Source organism: Ambystoma mexicanum, chromosome 3q (assembly GCF_040938575.1).
Source record: "Ambystoma mexicanum isolate Mex_15411 chromosome 3q, UKY_AmexF1_1, whole genome shotgun sequence".
Classification (NCBI taxonomy): domain Eukaryota; kingdom Metazoa; phylum Chordata; class Amphibia; order Caudata; family Ambystomatidae; genus Ambystoma; species Ambystoma mexicanum.
Window position 1 is genome coordinate 1243130316 of NC_090926.1, and position 25636 is coordinate 1243155951.

The following is a 25636-nucleotide window of genomic DNA, read 5'->3' on the forward strand; positions in this document are numbered from 1 at the left end:
ACTCCATCGGTATATCACATACAAACTATGCTGACGACACGCACATTCTACTCCCCCTCACTGGCAACTACATGGAAGACTCCACCTAATTGAAGTCCATCTACTCGACCATTCAAACCTGGATGGCCAAACGACTTTGCCTAAATAACGAAAAGACTGAGATCCCTCAATACACTGTTTCTGCCATTGAGGGCACCCCGATCACAGACACTTGGAATCGACCTGGATACCACACTCTCCCTCACGTGCCATGCCAATTCCATTGCCCCATCTGCAGCCTACACAACTAAGCTCATTAATGCAGCCAGAGCCTTCCTATCCACTGAAAACTGTCACACAATCGCCCGACCCTCTATAGGCTCAAGACTCGACTATTGCAATGTACTCTTTGCAGGCACTTCAGATCATAACATTAGGAAGATGCAGGTCATTCGGATAAATGCCCTCAGAGCATCACTGAACATACCCAGACTCGACCACATCACAGCAGCAAGAAGAAAGACCCATTGGCTCCCCATCCGCAAAATAATTTGATTCAAGGCATTATCGATCATTCACATATGCCTTTCCCAAGAGGCCCCCCTTATCTCTCTGAGAAAATCTCTAAAGCTACCTCATCTAGACCCACTGGATCGGCCTACGGTCATCGCCTCACCCAGCCCACCTTTAAACGGGCCAAAATTGGAGGCTCAAGCTTCCAAACCATCGCAGCCACACAGTGGAACCTGCTTCCGCCATCCCTGTGAGCGGAACGGACTTACTGGGCCTTCCGGCAATCTCTAAAAACTCTACTATATCCCATAGCCTCTGAGCCTATGGACTGCCTGGTCCTCTCCTACTGCTGTTTCTGTATTATGTGCCACACTCAGGGACGTCTTTTAGGGGTCGCCAGAGGTCACAACAGCGACCACTGAGGTCTCCCTTGCGAATTCTGTGGTCTCCCTTGCGACCTCTAAACCTCCCCCCACCCAGTGAATTTCTTTTTTTTTTTTGTAATGCAAGCTCCTGCTGTGGCTCTTTACTTCTGGAGTGGCTGGCTTTCTTGTTCAGGCCCCTTAATAAACGAAGAAAAATAAGAACAGGAGTGCCACAAGTCTAACACTTTCAGCACTGACCCTAAATAAGAAAGAATAGGAATACCAAATAATGTGTCTTTCTGGAATTCTATACAATAATTGCTAGACTCATTAAAGGTTTACTTCAGAAACACTTCAGGGGGTGAGTCACTGATTTAGTCTATTCTTAAATGCCTCAACTCAGCCTTTCATCCTTCTGAGGTCGATAAATGAGTACCACCACAGGTTGGGTGATATTGGGTGTATTTTTTTTCCATATAAAACGCTTAAGCTTAAGTGCAATATAAAAGTGCAATATAATAACACATCATTATCATTTGGTCATGGACGTCTGCTTGCATTCACAGAATTTGGTAATATGGGCCTATACACACTGATCTTAATGATACATATGGCGATCCATTCTTGTATGAAATGTACTCCACAGTATAGTGATATCGTAACCATATTTTTCATAGTGTACAATGCTATGTGATGCCACTTCCTGTTTTGTCAACGGGTGAAAGGTCGTGTTCCATCGCTTCCCGCAATATCACTTCGGGGTGATGTCATCAGGGGGGGCCAAAGGTCATGTGACATCACTTCCGTTGCCCCTGACATTTTGGTGAAATGACGTCCCTCGCTACACTACTCATATGTCTGTTCTTTTTACAAGTAACTGGTCATGTAAGAGCACCTTGATGCCTGAGGGCTTAGTGCGCTATACTATAAATATATAAATAAATGTGTAACCTGCCTTCCCTATTTGCACTGCAAATATTGCCCACCTAGGTCTTGGAAAATCCAAATCAAATCAACATAACCACGCTCGGTCTCTCACATACGCTGGAGCAACAAAGCTCAGGGAAGCCTGTTTATAAATGACTTTAGGCAGCCACATTTCTTGGCAGCAGAAAATGCTACATGTGCCCATGAATACTTTCCAGTCTAGAACGCCCAATTTACTTTGTAGCATGTTCAAAGGGTTGATCGAAAAATCTATAATGTTGTGATGTTGTAATCTTTCTCTCCAGAATGAGATATTGAAGATGTGGGTTTAGCCACGGGGGTAAAGCGGGTCCGTCCAGCATCCTGCTCCTCTGGGCTTTGAGTAGCTGAGCTGAGATTAGTATTAAATCATTCCTGACTGGCTTTTTATTGCTGGAAGCAATCTCAATTGAATGTTGGTGCCAGCAGGAGGCGAGTTCTAGATTTGTGGAAAGCGATCCCTCAACTACTCTCTGATCTTTCAAAACTATTTCAGGAATCTCCAGAATGTCTTCCTATTTTATTTATGTGTAGTCCCCAGTATATCTGATCCAGTGGCAACACTTAAAGTGCCCTCCTTTCGACTTTCTCTGTTGATAAACGAGGGAGTCTCATATAAATCAAATTTCTTTCTTTCGGCGTTTTTCTATATTTCTCACCTAGTAGTGATATAGAGCTAGCATTTAGACTCCCACGCTGCTATGCATCCTCCCTACAAGTAGAGAGCACACCTTAGAAAGTCGATTCATCCTCTTTAGTCTCCATATTGAGATATAACTTCCATCACCCTTCGGTGTGGGGTGTGGTCTTAGGGTGGATTGTAGATGAAATCATGTTATCTGATTGATTCTGTGGAAGATTTTACTTCTTGAATGCTTTGCTTCATATTGGGCTGTTTAACCGTGACTTTCAGAGTCAATGTTTCTTCTTTACGAGGAAGTTCATATTGGTGGGACTTTATAGAATGTACCACTCCGGTGGTGATAGTGCGCGGTACAAATATCCTTTAACATTAACCATTTGTGTAATTCTAACCATTCTCTTCGATGAATTAACCGTTTTTCTCTGCCTAATAAAATCTTATACTTGTTCTCAGAATGTATAATTGGATTAATCTGGATCTTAATGAAAAGATGATGGTATGAATGATGATTTAGGGTCATACATTTCTCACTTGTGACCGTCTCCTGAATCAATATGTTCTCTGCGTCTCTCTCAGCATTACTAATTCTGCTGCACTCTGCCCATCAACACAATTATTCTGTTCTTCTGTGAGGGGGAAACGATGTGAGATCTGTAGTCCTTCCCACTATAATGGTAATGTTCCGAGTGCTATTTAAGGGTTTTCTTAAAAGGAGTCTGCTATGGAGTCTCTACTGCTTTCTTTGTCGGGCCCTAACTAATGCCCTTTCCCTTCAATTTCTTGGTTTTCTGCTCTGAAAATTTGGCTGAGAGGGTAGGTTGGGAAGCCCTCACTGAACAGCACCATTGGCCTTTTCTTTGTCAGTGTAATTGTGCACCTTGGCTGAAACTATATAGCTCCTCCTTCCCGGGATACTGGGTCCTTCTAATAGATGTGGCGATTAGGTCTGGAATTTCGGCACCATAATAGATAAGGGTATGGTTAGAATGGGAACTGATTTTCCAGGTTTGAAAATAAGCAGGATTGCTTCAATTTAGCCCCTGATTTCTGGGACTAGCATCTACTTCGCCCCTATTCCCACTGGCTTGGACATCTGGGGTGTTGGCGTCAATATCTCGAGTTCCCTTCTCATTATCTAAGTTGATTAAAAATGTCTCAATGTCATTCATCAATATATTAGTTTCTTTTATTTGGAGAGTTATCTTTCTAGATCTTTTCTCTCCATGAGTCGTGATAGTTTGTTATTGGCCTTTCTCTTCCCCATCTTATATACAGTCAGCAACACAGAAAAATAAATGCAGCAAATTGCAAACAACAAATATCTCCTATATCAAAATATACCTTAAAACAGGAGTCTGCAGCCTTGGGCTCTCCAGGTGAGTTGGACTGCAACTCCTATCAGCAGTACTCAGCATACAGAATGGTGTGGGATCATGAGAGTCATGGTCCTAAACATTTGGAGAGCCGCTAATTGTAGACCCCTGCCTTAAAATGGTTCCATGTGTTAAAATCGCAGTAAAAATTGCCGTTTACACAATAAATCGTGGCAAAAAGGCCGTGATTTTGCCATCGTAATCCATGTAAAGGATGCGAGGGACAACCCTGCAACCCCCAGACCCATTATACCATTTAAGCGGAGCGGGGGACACCCCCGCAACCCCCGCTCTCCTTAAATGGTATAATGGGGTATGCCTTTACCGGGTCAAACCACGTCATTTTTACCGCGATTTTTTGCACAGGCGACATTTTTGGTGCAATTTTATTACTGCATACCCTTAAAATATAATTAAAATGTTCAAATAATATAGTATATAGCATTTAAATCAAATCTAAAAACAATTTAGGTCAGTATAATATCAAACAGAAGATGCTAAACGATATGTTAAGTGCAAAGTGTGAGACTGGCCATCTGCATGCCCAACCAGTACAACACATTCTTCTCTTCCAGGCATACCCTGAGACTCCTGATTCAAGCACTAGGTCATTCGCTGAATCATGGCATTTATATTAGTTACAACAACCACCTGCAACACCCAAACCAAGCCCTTCCCATCACCACACAATAATCGGCTAAACACCAGAAGGATCACAATCCTAGGCCAGCAATATTTTTGGAATATCAGAGCCAAGAGCAGCCATGAGAGGTTCAAATGCCACTGCCTGCTGTCACCTCCCACTGTTCTTCCTTTACTCGAATGCACAACGTTGTATACACAGTAGCCCACTTGGGGATTTCTGGACCTGCTTGTGGCTCAAAGGAGACTGCCCTCAGTCACCGTCCACAGGTCTTCCTCCAATCCAGACCACTACATGAGATTTGGCTGGTTCTAAAACCACTGCCTGCCGTCACTGCCCACATTTTTCACAGCTATCCGCCAGCTCTATTGCTTAGAGTTAAACGCAGATTGGCCCATCCGGAAACAATCGGGGTATGGAGGCTTAAGGTACTCTGTCCACAGTCACCCCCCACAGTCATTTCTGCATTCATGTAAACACAGAGACATAATTATTTTTCTTTTGCAAACAAACTTGTGGTCCACGAATCAATTGCTTTATGGTAGGATTACTCAGACCTAGTTATGTGCTAGAGCAGGTTGGCAAGGATGGTGAGAGCATATACTTTCTATAAAGCAGAGTCAACCTTCCTACTAGTGGTGTCCCGCCAGGAATTCACATAAGGATTCAAAGTAAGAGTATTTTGCACCCTTTTTTAAAAGTTTACTTCTTGTTCGCTTGTTAGGCGCTTATACAGCAAGTAAATACTGTTTCAAAGTGCCATGGCGAGGGAGGGAACGAGGGAGTGATACATATTGAATACACAACAGAGGAGGGGAAAGGAAAAGGACAAACCTACTTTGCCCTGTGAGTAATTCAGAACATGCAAGTGCAGCAAGGAAAAGTGCAGAGGGGGTAGATGCTGGATTGTCCGTGCTCTTGAGTGAGCAACAGGTGAAGTACATGGTGAGGTAAGTGCTACACGCCAGGAGCCATGTTGGGTGTAAGTGCGAGTCTCCAAGGCGGAGGGAGTGTCAAAGCAAATGCTGGGAGTAGACAGAAGCTGGGGCGATTGGGTGTGGGAGGTAAGGGGCCAGAGGATGCATAAGGGCCCATGATACCAATCACAGCAACTGTGAGATTAGCAGAGGAGAGAAGATGGGAAGGAGGAGGTAAAGAGGAAGGTCTTGAGGAGCTTCTGGAATTTAAGGAAGTCCTGATCAAGGTGTACAGGGAGGGGGAGGCTTTTCCATAGTAGGGAGCCAGTTGAGGAAAGCGATCGACCTCCTGATCTCTGTTTAGCAAATCACTTTACACACAAAGAGTTGCTGCCAGAGGGAGGGAGGGAAATCTTTTTTAAAGGAATAAACAAATATTCTTTTAGACAAGTACAACTGTATTTCAACTATACAATGGATATCTTTTTGTAAATCATGCTTCTTTACACCTCAAATGTATGCAATTTAAAAGATATATTTTTACCATAAATGTCCTCTCTATGGGTGAAAAAAAGTGTCAGGCTCCCTTTTTTATTCTGAGTATTGGCCTCAATTTAGCTTGTGAACGTGACGGATATGCCGCTTATCTATAGGCTTGCTATGGACGCCTGGCCTGACACATTAAGAATCGTAGACTATGAATACTGAGTAGGACACGTTTCTGTGAGCTATGCAATTCCCTGACACAACTTTTAGGCTTGACTTCACCACCAGGATTTGTGTATCCTGTAGATGTGTCATATCGACGGAGACAGTCTCCTTGGTCCTCTTCTCCCTCTGTCTCAGGAAACTACAGAGTTTTCCAGGCACGAGGCAATATTTCAGGCTGACTCTCCTGGCCCTTCCTCCACACTTGCTGCCAATACTGCACCCTTAAATATGGCCTGCAGCTGCTCTGTGGATTGTGACAGTCTAGGTGAAATCTATTTGGGGATCTGTAGTGCTGAATCTGAGACCCCTCTGACGAGACCTCCTTCCTCTCTCGACACGCTTCCCGTGCTTGATTACAACCTCCAGAATCAGAGTTCTCTTTAAAACTGGTAGGTGCTGGAGGGCAAGTGATGATCAGGGCACAAATTGAGGATACTCTTTTTTCAAAGGGTGGGCATCCTCCATTTTGGTTTTTTTCCCGAGGCCAGGTGTCAAAAAGGGTAATGTGCTCCCTTTAATTAAATTCACGAGAGTGTGTTTGTAGGTGCGTGTGTGTGTGTGTGTGCATACACACATAGCCCCAACCAGAAACCGGCCGCCAGATCACATACAAGTGTGATCAAAACAGATGTGCAATGCCTCATATTGGGATTTTACTCTGTAGTGAATATTTCAGTATCTCAGGTTATTGTTCTGGTTTTGTTGATACATTCTCCGAAAGACAAATGCTCTTTTTTTATATTTTAATATTATGTTAGTCATGATACTGTGCACATCCCCACCGTAGTGGTCTTAAAGTGATGAGCCTTGTCGGTGTAGAGTTGAATTGTATCCACGCTCAGGATGGCAATTCGTGACCTGTGAGGTTAAAAGGAAACAGGGCCAAAGAGAGTGGCAAAATAAAAGAGTGGCCAAAGTCAGAGAGACATGTGGGGGAATTAAAAGTTAAGTTAAGGGTGAGTGATAGTGATTGTGTCGTTTTTTGTGTTTTGAACAGAGGAACATTCAGGAGAAGGGACGACAGCTTTCCATATTGGATAGTAGAACTTCCATGGATGTAATTGCACGTGTGGTGGTGATATTACTGTAAGTTATCTTGTGGATGTGGGTTGGCTTTGAGATTCACTCAAAAGTGACTAAGAGGTGTGATGGCTACCAGCCATATAAGCCATATTAGAATCCCTCCTGTTGATAGTTGGAGGAGGTTCTGGTAAATTCATGCCTGCTGACCGGGGTGTGTGAGTCAGGAATGGGCTGTGTGAAGGATGAGTGGATACAAAAGAGGAATTTGACACAGGATCTCCCCCCAACCGAAACATACGAGCCTGGCCTCGGGTTGAGAAGAGAAATTGAGTGTCTCCCTTGTATGTAGTAAATTGGATAAGGCCGCTGGAAGGCTCTATGAGAGAATTACATTAGAGTTAAGGTTACAAAAGAATGCATGTCAGGCTAGCTTGATGAAAGGAGGCTTAAGGACAACACTTTAGAAGGGCAACTGCATATATGGCCTATGTGCAGAGAGCACCTGGCGCCATAGGCACAGGCACTGAGGCCTTCCTGCAGGTCGATGGTGTGTTCAACCAATGCCCAAGGGAGCAGGAGAGCATACACTCTTCTACTTACGCCCTATCTCCGAACAGCCCATTAAGCCAGGTTGCTTACTAAAAGACAATTAACTGAACTTGGCATATTTTACTTTAAGGTATGTCAACTTCCTATGACATCACTTCCCAATGAGCATGATAATGAGTCCCCACTTTTCTTTAGGACGTATTCCCTAGCCATTACCTGTTTACTTCACTTAGTCTGACACATTTTGGAGAACTCAACGTGACCTATACTCTGACTTCCTGCCCCAATCTGTAGGGTGTACATTTCTTGTACACCCTACAGCAGAACATCAGCTGCTGCTGGCTCCTTTACGTGGAATGCCATTCCTTTGTGTTCTCAGGGTACAGCAGCGTGTACTGCCAGTGACATCACAAGGCATCCAGCTGTTCTTGCAACAGTTATGCCACTCCTGCACCACTGGAGCGCCAACCTTACAAAGCAGATTTGTTTCCCTCTCTCCTCTGTCATAGTCTTGCTGGATCCATGGCAGGCATCCAACCCTGTCTTCCCGGTAGGGGATTTTGATGACTCCTGAACACTCTGCCGCTTTAGGAGTACCTCTTTAGTCAAAAAAGAAAACAGTTATTGGCAGATCGAGAAGGTGGCCTGCCTGCAGGGGAGGCAAAGGCAACCCAAATTATGCGACTTTTTATTTATTTGGTCTCATTCTTTTCCAAGGCACAGTAGTCTCCTTTAGTGAGGAATGTGACGAAGCTGGAGATCCAGATGTAATGGTTTTTAACCCAGGATTTTGGTGTTAATTAGGGTCTCAACTGCTTTGTCTATAAGAGGTAATCTAAGAGTCCTGACTGGTGGCATGGCATAGGCACTGACCCTTTATTTGTTTTCTTGCATCCCACTTTCCGAAAAGTGTTTTCCTTTGTGTCTGTGAACGATGAGGCATGCAGCATGGGCTTCTGATGACTGCACCAAGGTAGCTTTGCCGCACACTCTAAAATGGCTGCCAAGTTATAAAATGGCTGCCAGGAATTCAGCAAAGAGCAAAGGCATAGTACAGCAATATCCCCTGTTTTTCCAATTACTACATGCCGATTCTACACAGTGCCCCATCTCTTTTTTCTCAGTGTTCGTCCCTTCCATCATATGCATTGCGTGTTCCTATTTTCCAACAAAATCCTGCGCACATATTTTCCTACAGTAAAAGAGAATCAGGCACAGTTTCTATATGATTTTTCACGTGATGCTCTGGCAGTTGCTATTCTCTACTGTTCAAGATAATGCTGTTTCAGAGTCCTCAAATTTCTGTGAACTGGTTTAGCAGAAATTGATTTTCTAATTATAAGAGGTACTTTAATGGAATGCTCCTTGCTACAAAGAACTCAGCTATGGTTTGCACACTGTCCTGGAGCGGGGGAATCTGCCTCCAAAAGACACCCATCCACTTAGGCATTTTTTAGAACAAAATGAAATCTGTTCAGTTCTCAGCCCTCTTACATTCAGAAATATCTTCAAAGTGAGTTGTTTTGGCAAGCATTCAAACTCTGCCTGGGGGTGGGGGGGGGCATGTTACTAAGTAATTATGTTTGTTTTTTTTTGGCTTGGCTCAGAAAGTAAGCAAGAGCCTCAAATATGGTTTTATTGATGTTTCTGATAGATACTCCTTCATCCCGCCACTTTCCTCCATACTTTTGGCTGTCCGTCCAAGGGGATGGGAAAAGAGCTCTTGCTACACAGCAAAAAAAGGGTAATTCACCTTTAAAAGAATGTGTGTTGTGCGGTAGGGCGAAGCAGTTTTAGCATGTCTAACCCTATTGACCTTGTCCACGGGCAATACGCATCAGTCTTTTTCTCCATGTCGACAGGACTGGACGCTTTTCACAGTGTGGACTCTTTTTTAGTGTGCATTGTGACGGGCCAGAAATGAGAGGCGGACACAAAGTTGCAATATTTTCAACAACAGGCGGCATTATTAAAGAAAAGGGGTTGGATAAAGTCCTTTCTTGTCCCTATCCTAAAGCGTGTTTCCCTTCCTAGAAAACTAAAACTGAAGATCATTCTATGTCTTGTCGTCAAAATCAGGCCAACTGGCCTTGTGTCCAAAATGTATCTGACACACACACTAAAACAAACACTCAAAGGTGTAAGGTAAATGTCTCGTTTTTAATTTAGCGAAAAGTGTGTAAAATTCAGCAAATAATCCTTGAATCCAGGAGTTGGTTCCCTTCCCCATGATTATTCCAGGTTGAATAATAAAGTGTTCTTTTCAACCAACGATTCCTTAAGAGTAGCAGAAATGTCTCTTTCACACAACACTTTCTTCAGGATGGCAACAACGTCTTTACAACACTTTCTTCAGGATGGCAACAATGTCTTTTGGAAGAATATCAAAAGAGTTTCTTTTTCATGATAGCCTTTTAAAGGATGACCACAGTGTCTCTTTTTCACAATAGCTTCGTATGATACCGATCTCTTTGTATACTACCCTGCCAGGAATCTTTCACATATGCCTTTTCCTTTTTATATGGATCACCTAGTATACTCCCCTACCAGTAATACCCCCTCTGGATTTTGTGGATTCCGTGGTATACTCTGCTGCCAGGTATCTTTCTTACAAAGGACTCCTGCCTGATATACTTCATTCACCAGGACTTATTACAAAGTTCTCTTTAACTTATTCAAAAATGGATTACCTCATATACTTCCCTGCCAGGAATCCCCCTTTGAGTTTTGCAGATCCCCTGGTATACCCCCCTGCCAGGTATCTTTCTCCCAAAGGTTCACTGACTGAAGTGTTTCTCTCACCAGGACTTTGCACACTGTTCTCTTTTAGTACATTGTACTCCTTCACTGTTTATACTGCCTTGACTTTAGATGCTACTTGTTCCAACCTTCCCCGTAATTACATCTAACATATGGAGACTTGTACAAGTTATGTCTGTTAAAATGTTCACTGTTCGTTATTTACTTGTGGTAATGCCTGTTCCAATTTAACCCAAATTGACATTTCATATATGGAAACTTGTGGATATATTGCCTTTCAACTTCCTCATTACTGTCCATTTGCCATTTGCCAGTTTGCGATAAAGGGTACACTCAAGGTATTCCTGCTGACATTGAATAATCAGGTGCAGAAAGTGTATCTGGTGTTGATTATATTCCACAGTGAATTGGATATTATTGTCACAGGTGTTCCGCCATTCTGAGAACTGTACAAGGCCCTCCTCTGCTCTGTTAAAAATGGAAAGGACATCATCAATGTAATGTCATCAGGACACAATGTTGTCAGTAAATGGGTTGTGATCTGATGCCATGTATTCAATCTCAAAGAATGCCATAAATAGAATGGCACGGTTACGGGCAAAGTCTGCCCCCATGGCCATGCCTCTTGTTTGTAGATAAAATTGTTTGTCAAAATCAAAAAGGTTATTACACAGAGCGTTGATCATCAATTTGATGATAACATTATTGGAAACTCGTATTTGGAGGATGTATGTGTTTAGATGTTCCCAAATACATTCAATCGCTTGTTGTTGAGGGATACTAGTGTGTAGGGGCTTGATGTCCATTGGTACAAAAGACTGAAACTCTGGGTCATAGGCCATTCCCTCAAAGGTCTGTATTGTGTGCATAGTATCCCTCAGATATATCTGTCATTGACAAATCGGTTTGAGAAAAGTGTCTACAAAGCTAGGTTCCAAGCTAGACCCATATCCATATCATTGAGTAAATCTCGAACATGTATTGGTATTTGAGCAAGTTCATAACCACTACCCCCCACCCTTCATACTGGTTTAATCACAAGGTTGGAGTTGAAGTAGAGGGCTTGTAGGGCTCCCTTTTCTTCCCTGGTGATGTCTGACAAATAAGTTTCTTCCTCTTTTTTAATAAGGCTAGGTCTTAGAGAATACACTTATCACAGGTGATTATGTCCTTCGGGGTTTGATTGTCTTCGGGTGTAAATGTCGACGCTACAATGAACCCTGAGTCATTTTTCACTCCTGATCTGAATGATCTCTGAAAAAAGTTTTCAAGCAGACATTCCAGCAGAATCTCCTAATTTCCATGTCTGTGGCGAACCAATTGGTGTGGGTGGATGCAACAAATGACAATCCTTTGAATTACACTAAGGTTTAGGAAGCTTAATGTTTGGTCTCAGAGAGGTTGAACACTGGCATGATGCAGTGAACATTCTCCTCTTCTATCGTAGATGTCTCCAGCCACCCCAGAATTGGGGCTCCTAATTTTGTTGACCCCATCATCTTCTTCTGGGTCTTCCTCTGTCTAAAAAAACCACTGACCTCTAAACAGGGGTGGTTGATCATAGGTTGGGTAATCGTAATAGTAATCGTTGGGCAAGTCACTGCTTGCATCAGAGAAGGTTACCCACCTTCTTCTCCCTTGATCTGTATTGTGTGCATAGTATCCCATAGATATATATCTGTCATTGACTAATCGGTTTGAGAAAAGTGTCTACAAAGCTAGGTTCCAAGATAGACCCGCATCCGTATCATTGAGTAAACCTCTTACCATGAATTGATATTCGAGCGAGTTCATAACCACTATCCCTCACCCTTCATACTGGTTTAGTCACAAGGTTGGAGTTGAAGGAGAGGGCTTGTAGGGCTCCCTTTTCTTCCCTGATAGCGTTGTGACAAATATGTTTCTTCCTCTTTTTTAATAGGGCCAAGGTGATTATGTCCTTTGGGATTGGATTGTCTTGGGGTGTAAATGTCTAATCCCTGAGTCAATTTCTCACTCCTGATCTGAATGATCCTTGAAAAAGGTTTTCAAGCAGACATTCCAGCGGAATCTCCTAATTTCCATGTCTGTGGTGAACCAATCGGTGTGGGTGGATGATACAAATCACAATCCTTTGAATTACACTGAGGTTTAGGAAGGTTAAGTTTGGTCTCAGAGAGGATGAACACTGGCATGATGCAGTGATCATTCTCCTCCTCTATCGTAGACGTCTCCGGCCGCCCCAGAATTGAGCTCCTGATTTTGTTGATCCCATCTTCCTCTGGGTCTTACTCTGTCTAAAAAAATCACTGACCTCTAAATGGGGGTGGTTGATCATAGGTTGGGTAGTCATAATAGTAATCTGTGGGCGAGTCACTGTTTGCATCAGAGAAGGTTGCCCACCTTCTTCTCCCTTGGTCTGTATTGGGTTGGTTGTTGTCTATCTGTGTTACGTGTCTCCAAGTAATTGTCAGCTGTATATGGATAGACAAACTCCAATTTAAAGTCCCAAATGTCTTTGGCCAATTTCTTTTTTTTAAAATTCAGAGTTGCTACCTTGAACTCCTCGAATGGTTTCGTAATTTCCCATAGCTGATCTTGTGCATTTACCACTAAAGTACTAGTGGCAAATGTCTCTTCTTCCTCAATCAGGGCCAGTCAAACATGGGGCAAAGCGATCCAGTTCTATGAGACATACCTGGTTTCACGTTTACCCCTGGTACGATCACTGGGAACCTTGACCCGCTCTCGTGCCCTCTTTTCCCCTACCTCTCTCTATGTCCGTTTCTCTGTGTTTTCCCTTTTTTGTACAGCGCTCCATTGCTTGCTAGCTATGTTCTTGCTCTATACGTCCCTTACATATAAACATACTATGTGCGGGACTACATCTAAAGTAAAGGTTGGTGTCACACAAGCGAACGTAGAGCGAGGTGCAAGGTGTCCAGTAACCTAAGAGCATTATTGTGACAGTTCTAGTATTATATTTATGTGAAACCTATTTTATAACTTCATGCAATTTTAACACATTCTTTTTTTATATTTTCAGAATCTGGACAATCAGACAGCTCAAACCAGCAAGTAGATGCAGACATCAAACCCCCACCCAATGGTAAGTATTCAGCCACCGCTACACCTGATTACTGCACCCAGCAATAGACTGAAATTGGGGGATGGTGGAGAGGAGTGATGAGAGCAACAGCTCAGCTAACAGAGCTCCCAGTGCCCAGAGAGGAGAAATGTCAGAGCTGCTGCCCCACGTAACCGATCTCCTACTGCATATAGAGTATTCAAAACTACAGATCAGGTAACACATCTCCTACTGCCTGTAGATAGCTGGGAAATGCCCCTCAGGTAACAGAGTCCCTGCAATGTATAGGGAGATGAGGAGTTCCTACTACTTAGAGAAAGTTAACAGAGACGTGAGAACTGCAGCTCAGGTTACTTAGCTGCTACTGCTAATAGGGGTCAGAACTGCAGCCCAAAGTTGCAGGCTTCTACGGTTTATAGAGAGGTGAGGACTGCAGCTAATTGTGAATACGAATGAATCATAACTTGAAAGAAATTCATACACTAAATACACTACTAGTTGGACAGTAATCTTTATTAGAAATTCTACTTCTAAATATGTTTTAGTCCATAATACTAACACACACAACAGTCATTATTTTGGTCATAGGTGGTGTGAAACACATGTTGGCCAGGTTAAGAAGAATATGTATTGGAATCTATGTTTTAATTTTGGTCAAGTGGAACCTCTAACTATACTTTTCGTTTATGAAATGTAAACTTAGGATATACTTAATCCTTTGGAAAGTAGATGAATACACAATTGATCAATGAAATTGTTTTCTTGATTATGAATAAGTCTTCCGGTTTCATAGTTCTGCCATTTCCGTCTGTATTTTTTAACCATGTTTATTTTTGAGCCTTTTTTTCTGTATTTGTTCACATTTATTATTTGTCTTATAAAAAGATTATTTGCAGCTAGTATTTTTCTACATTTGTTCTAATACAAAAATGCATTTATTAAAGCCTGCATGCAGCCATATAGGAAAGAAATGCTAGCGCAATTTTTTCCATTACAACAAACGGTTGCTCCTGTGACTGTTGCTGCCTTAAGATATATGCTGTCAGCAATTTGAAGAACTTTAATGCTATTTTTATACAACTTTTACACTCTCCATGCTGCCAATCTGCAATGTGATTGGCCTGTGATGTATGAGTGACATCATAGAGAACCAGACAGAAAGACCTGTTTTTCCCCATTTTTATAAATACAGACGGAAAGTAGATTGATTTTCGTCTGCATTTATGCGTAAAAATCAGTAAAAACTGAAAACTGGAAGCCTTAGTTGTGAATTGTCTAGAAACTGAATTGAAAAAATACTTGAAATTGTTAATGAATTATTTCAGAGCATTTACTGTCTTTAGAGTTTCGATTCGTATGTACTTTGGAGCAACCAAAACAGATTGGTTGTTTTTCTGAATTAGATAGTACTGTAGCTTTAGTGAAGAAAGTAATGTAAGGTAATTACGTTTGTAAACTTAATCTCTAAATATCCCTCTTTTTCTCCAGCATTGGATCTTTCATGGATTCACATGCTTAGAATATTCCCCGTCGACAGACTCGGAACCCTTGGTAAGCTTATAAAGCCTTTTCCCGTAGGAAAACGTTCAGCACTTTTGTGTCCTATCTACGTCGTTTTGGGCCGTGCACGCACGCCCCACTAGGACGTAGTGGTATAAATGCCCCGCCCCCGTGGCTCCCTTCAGATTTCAACCGTCTCCAAAGTGGGTACACCTTGTGTATTTTCTACTTGGTTAGGTTGTGCTGTTGCGGTTTTTTCTCCTAATGTCGGGGAAAGCACTGTTCCGCCCGTGCGCTACGTGCGGACTAAAGAAGGTCTACGAGGGGGACGGACATATGGACTGCATTTACTGTCTGCACCCTCATCACTTGGCTGACAAGTGCGACATATGTAAGGCTTCTCCCAGAAGACTCTTAAGGATCGGAGTCGCAGACTTGTCGCATGGTTGAACGACGGAGCGGGGGCATACCCGCCTTCGGAAGTGGGCTCCACAGGAAGCGCGGCCTCGGTGTCAAAATCTTCAGGTGCCCCGCGCCGCTCATCATCATCGGAACCACCGGTGGATAAGGAATCGTCAGTAGGCCATTCCAGGGACTCTTCTTCGAAGAAGGCCTCTTCGTCCTCATCTTCAGCGAGGAAAGACAAAGAAAAATCTAAATCCTCCTTGGGTGATCGTCATAGATCGACCTTGAGTCGAGAGACAGAGAAACGCAGGTCGAGTTTGGAAAAGGCGGGAGCAACACATAAGCCTGCGCGACCACCACCGTCGTCGATGGTTGGGAAGTCGTCATCTACTTCTCTGCCGCCGTCGCAGTTAACATCAACCGGTCCTGGATTGCAGGCGACGACGACGACGTCGACGACGGGGCCAACTATTGCTTCGTCGACGGACACCCCTCAAGAGGCCTGGCGTCCAGAGGCCTACGACCAAATTTTGCCGGACACTCTTCTACAGCAGGAGGCTTTGTCCGTATCCTCGGGAGACGAGGGTGAAAGGATAGCTGCCCCTGCAGACCTGGGGTTACAACTTACCACACCTTTCCCCGGGAGCATTCCGGGTTCTACCCCCCTGCTCAATCCACAGTCATTTTTGTCATTGGAGGTTTTGTCCACGCTGCAAACGCTGCTGAAGACACTGGATGACAGACTGCCCCGAACAACTCCAGCCAGGTCGGTCGTCGACGACCCGGGCCCGTCTCGCCGCCCTCCACCTTCAACCACCACGGCAGAGCCTCCGGTGGCAAATCTCTTGGCCCCACGCCGCGAGGAAGGGGAAATGTTGGATTCGGAATCAGGCAACAGAGCGTCGTCGGTGGTCTCCCTTTCCCCCTCCAGGGATCCGACTTGGGAGTCCGATGCGGAATTGGAAACACGAGGAGCCCGGCTCAGCCGTCTCCCCCAGACGATATCGGGTCATTCCACAACATGATGGCCAGGGCTTGCACGGAATTTGGCATGGCCCAAGAGGAAGAAAAGAAGGACTGTTTTCTTTTCGACCACATGGGCAAAAGGAGGAGGTCAGTGTTTTCAGTGCCCCTCCTAGATCATGTGTGGAAGGAAGGTCTTCAGACCATGCGTCAACCTTTCTCAGAGCCAGCGATGAAGGGTCGCCTAGAGACAAAATTCAAAGCCCCAGACTCTACTCCCAAGTGCCTTTCCTCTCAACCAACACCTGACTCTGTGGTATCGGCAGCGGCGGCGAGAAAGGCAAGGGCTCAACACAAGTGTACGACCCCTCCGGAAAGTGATGCTAGACGCCAGGATGCGTTCGGCAAAAAAGTCCTGTCGGTAGGTGCTACCACAGTGAAGGCGGCCAATTCGCTCGCCATAGTTGCTAGATACGACAGGGAGATGTGGCATCGGTTTGGCACCCATACTCGAACACTTTCCAGATGAACATCGAAAAGCAGTTATGTTGCTGGTCAGGGAAGGTGAGGAGGCTTCGAATCACGCAATTAACATCGCGGTGGACCTTGCGGAGTCGTGGTTTAAGCAAGTGAACAACGGCGTAGTTCTCCGACGACAGGCATGGCTAAAATGCACCAACTTCCAAACGGAGGTGCAGTACAAGGTACTGGATATGCCGTTTGAAGGAGACCTCCTCTTCGGCGAGAAGGTTGACAAAGCCCTGAAGGGTATGAAGGAGGACTCGGACACGGCGCGTTCCTTGGGGGCTCTCCAGAGTGGTCGGAGTTTCCGGTCTTTTCGTCCCTTCAGAGGAGTATCAGGGAATTCCAGATTTTCATCGAGGGGCCGACCCTTCGGTAGGCCAGCATATTCCTCTCAGGGATACAGGCGAGCTCCGCAAGCGGCTAAACGTCGCCGGGACTACCAGGCCCCCAAGAAGAGAGCAAGTTACTCGTCGTCAACGAGGGATAAACAGAGTAAAGACCAGCAATGACGGGCATCGGAACGTTCTGGGGGGCAGAGTATCATGTTACATCAACGAATGGGAGCTGATAACAACAGATCAATGGGTGTTGGACACTGTAAAATGCTGTCATTCCCTGCAATTCAAGAGCAACCCTCCGCATATTCCACCGGCGTGTGTAGCTCAATCCCATCTGAGCGTGTTGCTGCAGGAAGTAGCACTTATGCTACAAAAAGGGGCTTTAGAACTGGTCCCATCGTCACAAAGGGGTCAAGGGGTTTATTCCCGATACTTTGTGGTGAAAAAGCCAAATGGAAAGTGGCGTCCCATCCTAGAACTGCGCGAGCTAAACAAGTCTCTGAAAAACACAAAGTTCAAGATGCTCACACTCCAGGAGGTGATCAGGTCAGTTCAAGAAGGGGATTTTCTGGCGTTTCTGGACCTGCAGGATGCATACTTCCACATACCGATGTGTCGGCGACACAAGAAGTACCTAAGGTTTGTGGTAGGGCGGACTCACTACAAGTTCACAGTTCTTCCCTTTGGACTGAAATCTTCCCCCAGAACGTTCACGAAATACCTGGCTCCGGTGGCAGCCTGGCTGAGAAGGCAAGGCCACCATGTATACCTGTATCTCGATGACTGGTTGGTGAGGGGGTCCTCCCCGGCGTCGACGCACAGGAGTCTACAGGACACCATGAGCCTCTTGCAACGAATGGGATTTGCAATAAACTACGAAAAATCCTCGTTAACGCCGTCCAAAACCTTGGTGTTTCTGGGTGCACAGTTCGAGACCCAGTTGGGGTTAGTTAGACCATCCCTCGACAGGATCACCAGGCTCAGTCGATTGGCAAGTCAGTTGAAAATCAATTCCAGGCTGTCGTGTGGGAAAATATACATCAATCCTGGGAGCTATGGTGTCCTGCATTCCTCTGGTGCCCAACTGCCGCCTTTTCATGAGGCCAGTGCAACAGTTTTTGCCAGACCGTTGGACGCATGCTCAGGGCCTCTGGTCAGACAGGCTGATCGTCGACGATGACGAGCTCCTATCAACTCTTCGGTGGTGGAAGAAAGTTCAGAATATTTCCAAAGGGGTACCCCTACAGGAGCCGGAGTTCCGATTCACTGTGGTGACGGACGCGTCCCTAACTGGCTGGGGAGCGCACATGGGCACTCTGCAGACACAAGGCCTCACATCAAGGGATCCACAGTGAGAGTTCTGACGGACAACACCACGGCAATGTTTTACTTAAGGAAACAAGGCGGCACGCGATCCAGAACCCTCTCCATCAAGGCTCAGAAAGTGTGGCACTGGGCTCTAAAACACGATATATCCATCGTAGCTCATCACCTGCCAGGAGTGAGGAACGAGCAGGCGGACTCGCTGAGCAGAAATATGGACCAGATTCACGAGTGGGAAATAGACACCGATCAATTGTCGAAGATCTTCGAAAAATGGGGGCGACCTCAACTGGATCTCTTCGCCACGAAGGCGAACAGGAAGTGCGAGATGTACGCCAGCAGGTGGCCACAGGAAGATTCGGTGGGGGAAGCGTTTTCCTTCCCGTGGACGGGCAATTTCCTCTACGCCTTCCCTCCGTTCCCTCTGATACGGAGAACTCTGCAGTGGATACGCAGATACAGGTGCCGAGTCATCTTGATAGCGCCATGTTGGCCGAGGCAACCATGGTTTTCTGACCTGCTTAATCTGTCAGTGGATCGCCCGATAGCGTTCCCGAAGGTGCCCAACCTCTTGTCCGGGGACGAAGGAACGGTGTGGCATCACAAACTGAGCAGCCTCAACCTCACAGCTTGGCTCCTGACTTTTCAGAATTTGGTGCCTTGAGCATTCCCTCGGACTGTCGGAAGATATTACAGGCTGCGCGGGCCCCGTCCACCAACAAGTCCTACAGGTGTAAGTGGAGGAGATTCTGTACGTGGTGCCAAGGACAGGCAGGAGTGGAACCTCTGAGGGTTACTCTGGAACAGATTCTCCCATATCTACTACATTTGGCGAAGAGTGGTTTGTCTTTTTCATCACTAAAGGTTCATCTGGCGGCCATCTCCAGGTTCACAAGAGGGAGGAAATCAACGCCCTTGTTTAGTGAAGGTTAGTGAAACACTTCATGGGAGGTTTATTCCGGACGTTTCCCCCGGTTAAGCGGTTTCCACCGACGTGGAGCCTTAACATGGTACTTGCAGGGTTAATGAAACCACCCTTTGAGCCGATGGCCACGTCGTCGATGAAGTTTTTATCATGGAAAGTGGCTTTTCTAATTGCCATAACATCAGCTAGACGGATCTCAGAGTTACAAGCATTGGTCATAGACCCTCCATATCTCAGATTTTTCAAAGACAAAGTGGTCTTGTCAACGAGTCCTCGTTTCATCCCGAAAGTTCCTACGACTTATCATAAACATTCATCCATGGTCCTGCCCACCTTCTTCGCGACTCCCTCATCAGCTGCGGAAAAGGTCTTGCATACCCTGGATGTCAAGAGAGCTCTAAAATTTTACCTTAATCGAACTCAACAACTTCGATCTACGCAGCAACTCTTCGTTTCATATGGGCCTTCGACAAAGGGGAAGGCAATTTCAAAACAAGGACTGGCCCGATGGGTCTCGTCGACGATTGCCTTCTGTCACTCAAAAGCGGGGAAACCGCTACAAGGACGTCCGAGAGCTCATTCGACCAGGGCGACTTCATCGGCGACGGCGTTGTGGGCGGGGGTTCCACTGACAGACATTTGCAGAGCGGCAGCATGGTCAGTGCCCCATACATTCACCCGCCACTACTGCCTCGACCGACAGCATGCGGACGAGATTCAAATGGGACGAGCTGTCTTGCGACATCTTTTTCAATAAGGTAAGCCCTTCTCTTTGAGGAGGGTCTATGCTGGTCTGGATATGTATTTGTATAGGCATATATATATATATATATATATATATATATATATATATATATATATATATGTATATATATGTATGTACGAATATACGCATAGAGGTAAACGCGTGTGTTTAATGTATGCTTTTTTGGCTTATATAAATGTTACTCGGTGTAGTACTGTGGCATATTGTTAGTTTTGAATCCTATTTGATTATGATTCGCCTTTTGCAGGATGGGGTGGGTGCTGAATTGCATTTACACCTCCTCCATTGTTTCAAGTTCACTGCTGTGCATTCTATTCTAAGCATGTGAATCCATGAAAGATCCAATGCTGGAGAAGGGAATAGTTTCTTACCTGTTCCTCTCCTTTCTCAACTGGGGAAAGTTCAGTGATCCGGTAGCTTGTAAAGCAACGATTACCCACTGGATTGTCTTTTTATCACTTAAAGCCACAGGTCCCAGTGACTGCAGTGCCCCATGGGCTTCATGCTCATGTGGTTCAAGTTAAGGAAGCCTTGGCCTTTCAGAGATGTGTTACCTCTGAGGTTGTTGCCAGATCCGCCACTTGGGCCTTGCTCACTGATTTTTGTCAGCACTACTGTTGGACTTCAGTTCTCGAGCGGACGCTCAGTTTGGCTATGCAGTGCTGCAAAACCTGTTTGGTAAGCTATTGTCAGGACCACCGCCCCTTCAGTGTGTGACTGCTGGTTAGTCTCTGACAAGTATGGAGGAATAGGGAAGGGGTAAGAAAGTTAATCGCTTTGGCACTACCGTACACCTAGTCCAAGGTCCCCATTCCGTGATACGCCCTCCCACCTGCATCAGTCAGATACAGCCGAGGTGACTGGAAAGAACCGAAGGGGCGAGCATAGGGGTGCTTCCTGGAAGGACCTGGTAGCGTACAAACATGTGCACATGTATGCGACCAATCAAAATTGAGGGATGTTTTGCGGTGCACCAAAATGCTATGGTTCGGTTCCCGCAAGCAAGAAATCTCACAAGTCTGGAGGAAGGTGGACTCTCCACTAGGAGTACAGTAGTCACTATGGTAAGTAACCTTTTCTAACCGCAGCTCAAGTAACAAAGCTGCTACTGCTCATGGAGAGCTGAGATGTGCAGTTCAGGTAGCAGAGCCCCTACTGTGTACAGCGAGGGGGACTCTGCAGCTCAGTTAACAGTGCTCCTACTACTTATAGAGAGATGAGAACTGCAGCTTAGGTTAGAGACCCTGTCTTTGTCAAGAGAACATTGGAACCAGGCTCGGACTGGCTTATAGGGCACAAGGGCAATGCCCAAACCAGAAATAGCAAACTGCTGGTGTCGGCCAGTCTTTTTTGGTCAAAGTGGGTACTTTTTTGGCCAATATGGGTCAGTTTGATGAGTTGCTTCACTATGCGGCTATTAGTTTTAACCAGTTCGCTGGATAAATATTCTTTAAAACGCACAATTTACATGACATTTTATCAAAAAACTCGCCCTTGGGTACTACTCAAACAGTCTGTCACAAAAGGAATGCATTGTAATTTGCAACGGTGGGCCACTTTTTCATTGGTGCCCGAGAAAATTGCATGCCCTAGTCTGACACTGACTGGAAGCCATCTCACCCCAGGGTTAATTCAGAGCCAGTCCTTCCCCTGAGAGGTATGGTGTCAATGGAGAAAGTCCTAGTTCCTACTCTCCACCACTTGTGCCAGTATGATGTTATGCAGTACCCATTTGCCGCCCACACCATACCTCCGGACTCTTATAGATTCAACAAACTTGAGGGAAGCCAAAGCTTACAGCTCCAAAAACAATGAAGCCCTCCAGCCCTCCAGCAACTGCAAGCAAGAGACGTTGACCTAAAGCGACCAAAGTAACTCTCCAGCAGCCAACAGTACGGGCGGTTGGTTCACCGCAGAGGGAATGAGAGGAACCGGCCGAGCAACACCTCCTCAGCAGTGAGCACAATCGCATAATGCTGCCCAGCTGAGATGGCGAGCTAAACTGCGCATTGCTCTGCAACACCGATGGAAAGAGAAGTCCCGGAGCGTTTTGTAATGACGGCAACGAGCAAAGCTGAGGTGAGAACTGCTGTATATAACGGAGGGGGCTCTCAGAGTATGCTCCTTGCGCTAGGTACCATTGAGGCCTGACGGCTAGACTGGCTAGCCTCCGTGCTGTATAGAAGACTGCCCCTGGTCTTGGCCTACATTTAGTCCAATAGAGGCCGTGAACATCCGTCCGAGCAGCTGGCGCTGTCTACACCAGCTTGAGGCCTTCCTTCGCAGTCAATGGTATGTCCTGTGCCAACTAAGCCTTATGAAAGGTGACATTGTGCGCGCAGTCCTCTGAGGTCGGCATGGGTAGTGGGCGATTTGTTGTTTTTTGCCTGATTTTCTTTAGGCCTGTCGCTTTTTTGATAATGCTGCCAGTGGCGGGATGGATCCAAATATAGGCCCGGGAAAAAGGTCAGCCAATGGGCCTTGTTTAAAAACTGCATGACATATGCATTTTTTAGGTTAATTTTTGCATAAACTTGGGAAGATGGGCCGAACCAAAAAGTACAAACTACCGCAGCATGTTTAGATGTCTGCTGACCAGTATGTGGTCTGTATGGATGCGGGCAATCGTTTGTGAAGCTAACCGTGTGGGGTTTTGTACAGTGAAATAGTTTCCTGTATCGTTTGCTGTTGACATTGAATGCCCAGGTAATCACATCACCTATCAGATATTCCCTTCAAACGCCAAGTACTCATGCTAGATATTACCTCTAAATGCCAGGTTCTCACATCCCATGCCATGTGTTGCCATCACAATCACAGGCCCTTGTATCACGTTGTATCCAATGCCATGTACTCTGGGCATTTGCAGGTATTGCCCTCATGCCATATTTACATGTATCATGGAAAACATTCCCATCACATGTTCATATGCTAGATCGCCCCATGAAGGACTATGCACTTATAACGTATGCCAGGTACTTCCACCAAATGCTCAGCTACTACTACAATGCCATGCACACAAATCAGCTGCCAGGTATTTCCATGAAATTCCAGCTTCCCCATCATTTGACAGGTCGTCCAACAAATGGCAGGTATTGTTATTGGATACCAGTTACTTAACTCATATGCTGACTATTCCGATCCAAGATGGGTGCAGTACTTGGCTGGACTCCCCATACCTTGCAGCAAACGTAGCAGGACCAGTGGGAAGGATACAGGTACTGACAATTGGTGAGGTGCATGAGCACCCTCCTATACTCTGGCTCAGCAACAACTTTTCAGAGTTACTGGAACTGCACTGGAACTGTCCCAGCCATTCTAGCCTTTCAGAGGTACTGGTGCGTGAACTGGAACTGTCCCAGCCATTCTGGCCTTTCAGAGGTACTGGTGCGTGGACTGGAACTGTCCCAGCCATTCAAGCGTTTCAGAGGTACTGGTGCGTGGACTGGAACTGTCCCAGCCATTCTAGCCTTTCAGAGGTACTGGTGCGTGGACTGGAACTGTCCCAGCCATTCTAGCCTTTCAGAGGTACGGGTGCGTGAACTAGAACTGTCCCAGCCATTCTGGCCTTTCAGAGTTACTGGCCCGTGCACTGGAACTATTCCCAGACATTCTAGCCTTGCATGGATACTGGGGCGTGGACTGGAACTGTAGCAGCCATTCTAATCTATCAGAGGTACTGGTGCGTGAACTGGAACTGTACCAGCCATTCTGGCCTTTCAGAGGTACTGGCGTGTGGACTGCAACTGTCCCAGCCAGTCTAGCCTTACAGGGTTACTGGTGCGTGGACTGGAACTGTACTAGCTATTCTAGCCTTTCAGAGGTACTGGTGCACGGACTGGAACTGTGCTAGCCATTCTGGCCTTTCAGAGGTACTCACTGTGAAAGATACTTACTCATACGTCCCATCCCCTTTACTCCATCTATTGTGGGTGTCCCCTAATATGGGGACGGTGGTGGAACCTTTGGCAGTGAAAAACTGTGCTTCGTCTTTAAATTAAGTATAACGCGCGAGGGCATAGCCTCGGGCATGGGAACACCCTGCTGGTGCCCCATACTCTGGCGCCTCACCTCAGTCCCTTTTTCCATATGGACAGTGTCGGACCTGGCAGCTAGCATGCAGACTTTTTTAGCTTTTCGCTTGATCCCTGTTTTGTTTTTTCAATCTTACTTATTTTCCCTTTGAGGCCTCGCCTCCCCGGCGCATGTTGGCTGCAGGAGGATTCACGAGATGTGCCTCATGCAACCGCTCGTTCTCTGCCACAACCGCCATGCCCTCTGTCTGACGAAGGGAGTTTGGATTTCAGCAGACCACCTTCTGGGGGACTGCAATACAGTAGCGGATCAACTGAGCCGCCTGACGTTCAACACTTACGAGTGGGAGATGCACACTGATTTGTTGCCCCTGTTGCAGCTTTGGGGGTTCGCAGTCCTTGATTTGTCCACATCCCCTCTGAATTCCAAGTGCCCCTGGTATGCTTCATGTGCAGGACAGTGTTAGGGGTCTCGGGAGATGCCTTCCAGATCTGTTGGCACAGCCGCAGATGTTATACGTCCCACCCACCCCTCTGCTCCAAAGGACCCTCCACAAGTTTCAGGCTTTGGTGGGTTGCAGCCTCATCCTGATTGCCCTTCACTGGCCTTCGAGACCCTGGTTTTCGGAACTGCTGCAGTTGTGCCCCCAAAGTCCCGTTCACCTTCCGATCTCCAGCAGGGGATTCCTGACACAGCAGGGTGGGGCGGTGGAACATCCGTACCCGGCCAAACTGGTTCTGGCGGCCTGGTTCCTAACCAGCTGAGGCTTCAGCATGCTTAATTTTTGGATGACACTTGGGACATCATTCAGCAGGCCAGGAGGCCCTCAACACAGTCCAAGTATAAGAGTAAATGAACTAGGTTCTGCCATTCGGCTCGTGAAAAGGTTCTGTACCCTGTCCTCTGGGGGACATACTGGCCTTTTCAACACACCTGGCTCCTTCTTTAGTTCAGGTGCAGACATGCCGCACTTATTTGACGGTCATTGGGGCTTACAAGAATTCTCCCGAGGATGTGTTTTCTCCAGCCCACCCGGTGGTTAAAATCCACGTTAAGGGGCTGTCTAGGCTATTTCCGCCCGTGCATAGGCCACATCTGGTCTGGGACCTTGATGTGCTTCTTGCAGCTTTTGCAGCGTCAACTTTCGAGCCAATGGCTTCTATGGACATCCACATGATGACACTAAAGACAGTTTTACTGGTGGATATGAGTACTAGAGTACTCATAGTCCATAGTTCCCTTTCCGCCATCCTTGTGGGCGTCCCCCAATATGGGGACAGTACCTGACCTTTGGCAGTGAAAAATTGAGCTTCCCCTTTAAATTTAGTATAGCGTGCTGCGGTGCGG

At 45.9% G+C, this 25636-nt stretch overlaps 1 protein-coding gene across 13 annotated transcripts in view; it reads left to right on the plus strand.

Moving 5' to 3' along the window:
• NFIX (nuclear factor I X) overlaps window positions 1-25636 on the plus strand; it is a 2606865-nt gene that overhangs the window by 1823746 nt on the left and 757483 nt on the right. For all 13 annotated transcript variants that reach the window (XM_069604191.1, XM_069604190.1, XM_069604198.1 and 10 more), the window contains one exon: window positions 13468-13530. In XM_069604191.1, the coding sequence (XP_069460292.1) occupies window positions 13468-13530 (63 nt within the window). The remainder of the gene's footprint in view (window positions 1-13467; window positions 13531-25636) is intronic.